Here is an 8,147-nt window from a genome sequence, read left to right as displayed (position 1 = left end):
GGTGCTGGCTGTGTCTGCTTTTGTAGCCTGGCACTCCGTTTGCCTTTTTGAGGACCAGCATCCCCTGTGTACCATTCACAATGATTTCTGTGGTAACCCCCAGGATCTCTTCAGCAGGGCTGCTCTGTTAATGGCTGCTCTGTAGTGGTTCAGGGAGTTACTCTGCCCCAGTGAGAACTTTGTACTTTGTCCCAGCAAACATGCAGGGTGTTTAACGTGGCACCCGTAGGACTGTGGCTGTGCTGCCCAAGTTGTGCTTTTGAAGACTGGACCATGAATGATTGCTGCTGTGTTGTGTAGTTTGAAGTAGTGGTTCTGGTTCATCTGATGCTCATCTACAGACTGATGTCTCCCATGCATTCTCCTTGCTTGGGTGTGCCACTCCCTACAGGCTCCCTTTCACTCACCTTCCCCAGTGCCTAGGGAGCTTCACTAACAAAGCTTGGATCATGACAGGACCTCAGTGCAGGTGATGCTGTGGATGGCAGTGGTATTAGGTCTCTATACTCTCTCCTCTTGCTTTCCCAAGTCGATGATGTGGCCCAATTCATTGCCATGGCCTGGCTCCTCTGCGGCAGTGCAGCCTCATTGGGCTGCACACGGAAGCTGCTTTTCCTGTTGTGGTTTTTGCAGTGCATGGGTTGGTTTTCCTCTCCCGTTGCAGTCCTTGCCAAGCTCAGCCCTTCAGCCTGGTGAGCAGCGGCCTCGGAGAGAAGCATTGTGGCTGAACACAGGGTCTGAACATAGCTAAATGTGACTGTTACTCAACACTGTCCTATGTGCAGGCTCCTCTAGAATGGCTTTAGCTGTGTCACTCTAAACCAGACATTAAATATAAAATGTCACAGATGGACCAGGAGTTTGGAGGTGGCTCCACTGTGGTTTGGCTTTTCATATTCCAAACCCTATGCAGAGATCTTAAGGAAGCTGGGCTTGTGCTCTGGACATCAAAGGCAACTTGGGAATCTATAAATCGTTACAAATAGATAATTCTGTTGATGTGAACTATTTTCTACACAGCTTAAATAAGGTAGAATTTTATGTAGTGTTGACAGTTCAGTGCTCTGCATACAGCAGTGATGTGAGCTCTGATGATCCGTATTTATGAAGTGATGCTAAGGGCTTTGTTAGGCAAAGACTTCCTCACGGAATGGCAAAGTTCACTGAAGCAATCAGGAGAATATTTTTTTCTCTGTTCGTGTATATTAAACAAAATGGCCCTGGATCTTGCAGAAGCCTTTGCTCCCTCTGGTGGCTGTGCTTATGTGGCTCCTAGGGTGAAGCTGTGCTGGACACTTAGGCCAATGACAAGTGAGGTCATCAGTTTTTCTGAATACTCAGTGTTTGTTATGAAGAGAGGAGTTGGCTGAAGGGTTTGGAAGAGTTGATCAAACTCTTCCTGTCTGGTTGAGGATGGAAACAAGGAGGAGGAATGAGTTTGTGAAGATGACAATGTCTAAAAGGGTCTTTCTAGGTGGAGGTGGATGGAGACTGAAAGAGGCTTTTGTGTTCTGTTGCATTTTGTGCCAAATGCCCATAACACCAAGACAATAGGCCAATGTTTTAATGGCTTTGCAGTATGGGAGTTCAAGCTGGGTGTGCTGAATGTTTTCTAAACAAGGAAACTGCTGTTTCTGCTGAGTGATTTGATTTTTTTTCCTCCACACAGCGTGAGTGCATCTCAGTCCACGTTGGCCAAGCTGGTGTGCAGATCGGCAATGCCTGCTGGGAGCTCTACTGCCTGGAGCACGGCATCCAGCCCAACGGCACCATGCCAAGCGATAAAACCATCGGGGGAGGCGACGATTCCTTCAATACATTCTTCAGTGAGACTGGAGCAGGAAAACATGTCCCTCGTGCTGTGTTTGTGGACCTTGAACCAGCAGTAATAGGTAAATAAAGTGACCTGCACAAGGGACTGCAGAGTGTACCGTAGGATTGGATCTAACTCACATTTTTTCACTAAGGGATCCATTTATCTAGTTCTGCAAAATGCTTTGAGGCTTTAAATTTTTACTGTGTAAAGCTTGCCCACATTTTCCTAGTGATGGAAAATGCTTGGCTTTATGTTCATTGAGACTGGCAAATGTGCACTCTGGAGTTCTAAAGAATTTAAACATTACCTTCTGCCAGCCTGTGGAATTAAATAGGTGTCCTGAATATGCCTCATGCTTTCGCCATGCACAGAACTACTAGTTATAACCTCTTGAAACAATATAGCATAATGTGTACAGCAGTCAATAGGAACATAGGAACCTTTTAAGAAGATACCATGTGAATCATTAAGCAGATTTCTTTTTGTACTTTGGAATGATTCCTGTGCTTTCCCAAAACAATTTCCTACTCTCTGTAGCTGGAATAGTGCTTGCAGAAATGAGTCTCAATCACTAAGCCGAAATTCCAGACATGCACTTTAACTTCTTATTGCCTTATCTTTGAGTAACAATCCACTCTTATCCTGAAAATCAGTTGTATCCCGAACTTAGAGCTCAGTTGTGATCCCATGCATCAGCCACTGACCAATCCCACATTTGTGGTGTCAGATGCACTCCCAGCCAAGTGTGAGCTCCCAGTTTCACAAAATGCTTGTTATGAATCTAGGTTTTGCTCTCACCAATGTGTGCCTGAAGTGACTGCTGGAGCCAGGTTATGGCTGTCTGACCCTAAGTAGTGATGTGGGGCTCTTGTAGCAGAGATCTGCCTGTGCAGTTGCTGTACTTATCTTTCTGCAATGCATAGAGGATTTGGAAGGGGAAATGAGTGAGTAGTCTTAGACTACTTCTACATACCCAAACCATGGCTCTTTTGTCATTTATTTTTGCTGTAACACCCCAGCCCAGACCACTTTCTGTGGCTAATACACAGAAATACAGCAGGATGGACAACTGCAGGAGAGCAGAAGGCTGCTGGGCAGATCAAGGATGGGAGTGCTGGACTGGTAATGTTGAAATGAGCCAAAGCACCCTTGCCCATGCACTGCCCAGGAGCTGCTGCAGGTCTGGCTTTCTGTTTTCTTGAGCCCCATGGGTGCTGCTTCCTCTGCTGCTGGCCAGGTGGTGGCTCTGAGCAACCAGAAAAGGCTGAGATGAGGTGAAGGAGAGCTTCCCCCTTGCCTCTGGGATGAGTTGCTGGTGAGTCTTGGCAAAAGGCAGTGTTCAGTGCTTGTTAGTGATGTAAGGGCAGTATGGGAGATGGGCAAAGGGCTCTTATTAAACAGCTGGTAATTTAAAAAGTCAGGTCTTTTTGTTTAGGGTTGCATCTTGTGCCTTTCTGGTGGAGAGCCAACTTTCTTTATTCCTGCCCTGCTTATCAGAAAATTATTGGTCTGGTTTCCTGTGCAGGGCTAGCATGATTCTTCCTCTTCGTGCAGCATGTCCCTCTGCACTGTGTTGATGAAAAATAGATCTGTTGTGCATGTAGCAGCTCTGTGGCCGCTGTGCATGCAGCAGGGATTTGTGGAGTTTCCAGGTCAGTGCTGCTCTGTGGCAGCAGCGGGGCTGTGTACGCATACACCAGTTCTGGGTGTGCGGGTAAAACACCATCAAACTTTCCAGCAAGAAATAGGGCAGTGACATGTCTGGGAATTCAACACATGTCTAAAAATCTACCCCAGATAGACTTAAAAACATGAAGGATAGCATGGCCAGGGGAAAGCTTGGTTTAACTGTCCCGTAAACTCTCAGTTCTTTATTCCTGCACACTTTCACCATCCAGTGACTGATCCAGAGAGGTTGTGGAGTCTCCTCTGGAGACATTCAAAACCCGCCTGGACGCCTTCCTGTGTAACCTCATCTGGGTGTTCCTGCTCTGGCAGGGGGATTGGACTGGATGAGCTTTTGAGGTCCCTTCCAATCCCTCACGGTCTGGGATTCTGTGATCCTCTTGACTCTTCAAGTTTTGTTACTTCCCCAGGCCCATCTTGACTCAAGTTGCCCCTACCAGCTATGGCTTTCTTCAGGTTCTATATTTTTCCTTTTTACCCATATCTGTCCTTTAAAACTTGGAGTGCTCATGCAGAGAGTCTTAAACATATGTATTGTGACTTTTCCAAAGGGTTTTTATTTTGGTGCAGTCTTAGGGAACTTTAGACTGTTGGGTTGCAGGCTGCAGTGGTAGCTGTCAGTCTAAATTGGTTCAGATGGTAACTGTATTTTAAAATCTTGACTTTTACTTACCTTTGTCTTGCTCACTCTTTTTCAGATGAAAATGAATACATGCAAGCAGGCAGCTTCATCTGTAGTTAATAAAGCTGGCTTTGCTTTCCACCTGATTTTAATTAAGGGATGCAGCACTGCATTAGCAGACAACTTAAAAATGGCTTGAGCTAAACCAGAGACAAAGTTATGCTGAGTTTCTCTGTAGCCTTCCAGTAGGGCAGAGCTTTAGCCTGTTAGATGTTATCAGAAATACACACTGACTAGTGGAGATCATTACTCTAAATCATTCTCCAAATTGTAACTGGTTGGGGGTGCTGTGCTTATTTGCATGGTTTCTTTGTAACACAGCCATTTGTGCTGGAGCTCCCAGCCCAGCATTTGAATAACTGAATATCTCTACAAGAGCATCTCCTGTTCCTTTGAATGTCCTTCTCTACCCTTGGCAGAAAGTACAACTGGGGGGGAAGGGGGACAAGGAGGCACTGCTTGTCCTGCAGTCTCTGACTGTCCACAGCTGCAGGAGCAATAAGGAAACATCCTGGAGGGCTTGGAAAATAAGGGAGGAAAGCAGCATTTCAGATGCTGCTGTGCAAAGTGGGCCTCAAGTTGTCTTCAACTGTGGAGGAATGATTCTGCTGCTATAGTCCAGTCTTTAAATTGCTCTGGCAGGTCAAAAACGTAACTTTGTTTTTCTTAGGTGTTCAACATTTAGACTGTACTGTCACCTACTGAGAGGTAGAAATCAAGCTGCTTTTTATCTCGAGGTTTAGGTACCTTATTCTGGACACAGAAGTTTGGAAAATGCAGTCACCTACTGAGAGGTAGAAATCAAGCTGCTTTTTATCTCGAGGTTTAGGTACCTTATTCTGGACACAGTCAGAAGTTCAGAAAATGCAGTCTGTGTAGAAAGCTGACTTATAAATAATATTTATTCTTCTTGTCTCCCCAGATGAAGTTAGGAACGGGACATACAGGCAGCTCTTTCATCCCGAACAGCTGATATCTGGTAAAGAAGATGCTGCAAATAACTATGCTCGTGGTCATTACACAGTTGGGAAAGAGATAATTGATCTGGTGCTAGAGCGCATCAGGAAACTGGTAAGACTTCACTGAAGGCTCTTTAACATCGTTCATTACCCTGTTTTACAGGTTTTGGAAATCAGGTTATAAAAATTACATCGCCCTGTAAACTGTGCTCTGATTTATTCCATGGTAGGAGAATCTGCGGACTTGGTCTGCGTCTGTTTTTATTCTTACCCAGCTAAGAGGTGGTTGAATTATTCCTGTGAGATACGACTTTCAAATGGCCTAAAATGCTGATGAGGCACCCAAAACTTTAGTTTCATGTTCAACTTCACAAAGCCAGGACTGAGATAATTAGGATTTGTGTAGCTCCTGCTGTGAAAGGATTGGTCTCTGGCTGGGGCTCTTGCAAGGAAGCTTAAATAGGAGTGTTTGCTTCTGTAGTTTAGACTTTTGTTTGCATTTCTGGCTCTTACAATTTCTGAATTAACTTTATGATAGTAACAGAAAAGGGGAATAAATCTCAGTAGGTTGGGATGTTTCAGGCTTCTCAGGACTTTGATCATATGGCAAATTTATGAAGATGTCAGCTTAGGAGGTCAGAGTTCCCATTTAGGGAACCATTACTAAATCTGTGTCACAAAGGTAAGGAATTCTTATTCCATAAAATAATCCAGGGTATACCTCTGGTGCTTAAATATGTAATGCTAAATGAGTCTTCCTGAAAAGTACACCTTTTGCAGATTAAAACTGGTATTATTCTCAACACTTGGCTGCCACTGTCTCCAATTAAAAGTCAGATAAGTTTGTAGCAGACTGTACTTTGACCTGAAAAATATGGTCATAATTTCTTTATACAAGCTGTTGGAAGTCCCTGTCAGACCTGGGAATCCAGCGAAGCATCGTGTGGCACTGCTGAGGACAAGGCAGTCTCATTTTCTCCTCTGAGAAGACTGAGCTGGCATGGCAGTGTAATACGCTCTGACAGCTCACTTCCCTGAGCTCAGTTATGTGCTTGCAACTCTGACAGGATGATAGCAACAGTTCTGGGATGGGATTGCTCCATTTTTGTGCAGGCAGAGAATGTCAAATCAGTGTAAGGCATGGATGGTCTGTAGCTCAGACTTTGAATATTATTGCTTTTCTTGGACATAGTTAATGACCCTGGCCTAAGAATTGTGTGTAGGGGAAGTTTTCAGGTAGTAATTTGAAGTGGAGAGGTCACTCTGATATGTAGGGGGCTTAAAATAGCCAAGAATGTGATGGTTTTTATGGGCCAGTTCCTTGGTTATTGGTGGCTGAATCAAATTCAATATAACTTTCCTGAAGCTTGGGCAGTTGGTATGTGTCAGAATTCAGAGCTGTCTTCCTTGAGCTTGTTTTGGGATTCTTAACGTATGTGACTGCTTTAACACGTGTGTCTTCTCTTTCAGTCCGATCAATGCACTGGCTTGCAGGGTTTCCTGATTTTCCACAGCTTTGGGGGAGGCACTGGCTCAGGCTTCACTTCTCTGCTGATGGAGCGCCTCTCAGTTGACTATGGGAAAAAATCCAAGTTGGAATTTGCCATCTACCCTGCACCGCAGGTCTCGACTGCTGTCGTTGAGCCATACAACTCCATCCTGACCACCCACACCACCCTGGAGCATTCCGACTGTGCCTTCATGGTTGACAATGAGGCCATCTATGACATTTGCCGTAGGAATCTGGACATTGAACGCCCAACCTACACCAATCTCAATCGCCTCATTGGTCAAATAGTCTCCTCCATTACTGCTTCCCTCAGATTCGATGGTGCCTTAAATGTGGATCTTACTGAATTTCAAACCAACTTGGTGCCTTACCCTCGTATCCACTTCCCGCTGGTAACATATTCTCCAATTATTTCGGCAGAGAAAGCGTACCATGAGCAGCTCTCTGTGTCCGAGATAACCAACGCTTGCTTTGAGCCATCCAACCAGATGGTGAAGTGTGACCCTCGCCATGGCAAGTACATGGCCTGCTGCATGCTCTATCGGGGGGACGTTGTCCCCAAGGATGTCAACGCTGCTATTGCTGCTATCAAAACCAAGCGCACAATCCAGTTTGTGGACTGGTGCCCTACTGGGTTTAAGGCAAGTCTCAGTTAAATCATGGTTATTTTAAGACTTCTCACTCACTGCCATGGGCTCCCAAAGTAATTTTCTCATTAAGTTGTTCTGTAGGTACCTGATTTGTATTTTGAGAAATGGAGACAAGTTCTCATACAGAGCTGTTTTCTCAGGAGTGAAACACTTTATTCAACTGTCTGACTTGTTTGATTAGAGTCACTGCCAAATGCTACAAGGAAGCTCACAGTCTCTTCTGCTTTTTCACTTAGGTTGGCATCAACTACCAGCCTCCAACAGTGGTTCCTGGTGGTGACCTCGCCAAAGTCCAGCGGGCAGTGTGCATGCTGAGCAACACTACAGCCATCGCCGAGGCGTGGGCTCGTCTGGACCACAAGTTTGATCTGATGTATGCCAAACGTGCCTTTGTCCACTGGTATGTTGGAGAAGGGATGGAGGAGGGAGAGTTCTCAGAGGCTCGGGAAGATTTGGCTGCACTTGAGAAAGATTATGAAGAAGTGGGCACAGACTCGATGGATGGAGAAGATGAAGGTGAAGAATATTAAACACAAGTGAATTGCGAGTCTTTGCCATTTTACTGCTTCTTCAGTAGCGATGTAAATCCTGTTGAATAATTGGAATAAACTTCTTTAATCAAGATGTTTGGTAGTGTCTAAGCACTATGTACGTTTGTTAACTACATTGCAAGTAGTAGTCCACAAAATAGAATTTCTTTCTGAGAAAGGTAGCTGAATAAATCATGCCATAGTTAGATGAGTTCTTGTCCTTAAGGCAATGCTACTTGAAGAGCTAATAGCGCATATTTTCTCCCAGAATACAAGACTAGAACATGCTTGAGCTTTTGCTGGAGAATTAGGTA

The 8,147-nt window shown here is 44.9% G+C and overlaps 1 protein-coding gene across 1 annotated transcript; it reads left to right on the top strand.

Annotated features, from left to right (window-relative positions):
* The first annotated feature begins 1,663 nt into the window (after positions 1-1,663).
* LOC104536370 (tubulin alpha-8 chain) lies at positions 1,664-7,926 on the top strand. Its single transcript, XM_010178953.1, has 4 exons — positions 1,664-1,892; positions 5,107-5,255; positions 6,614-7,294; positions 7,540-7,926. The coding sequence occupies exons 1-4, from the start codon at positions 1,772-1,774 to the stop codon at positions 7,831-7,833; spliced, it is 1,245 nt and encodes a 414-aa protein (XP_010177255.1). The 5' UTR covers positions 1,664-1,771; the 3' UTR covers positions 7,834-7,926.
* Positions 7,927-8,147: the final 221 nt, after the last annotated feature.

Source organism: Mesitornis unicolor, unplaced genomic scaffold (genome assembly GCF_000695765.1).
Source record: "Mesitornis unicolor isolate BGI_N332 unplaced genomic scaffold, ASM69576v1 scaffold3592, whole genome shotgun sequence".
Lineage (NCBI taxonomy): Eukaryota > Metazoa > Chordata > Aves > Mesitornithiformes > Mesitornithidae > Mesitornis > Mesitornis unicolor.
This window is presented reverse-complemented; position numbering and strand designations above follow the sequence as displayed.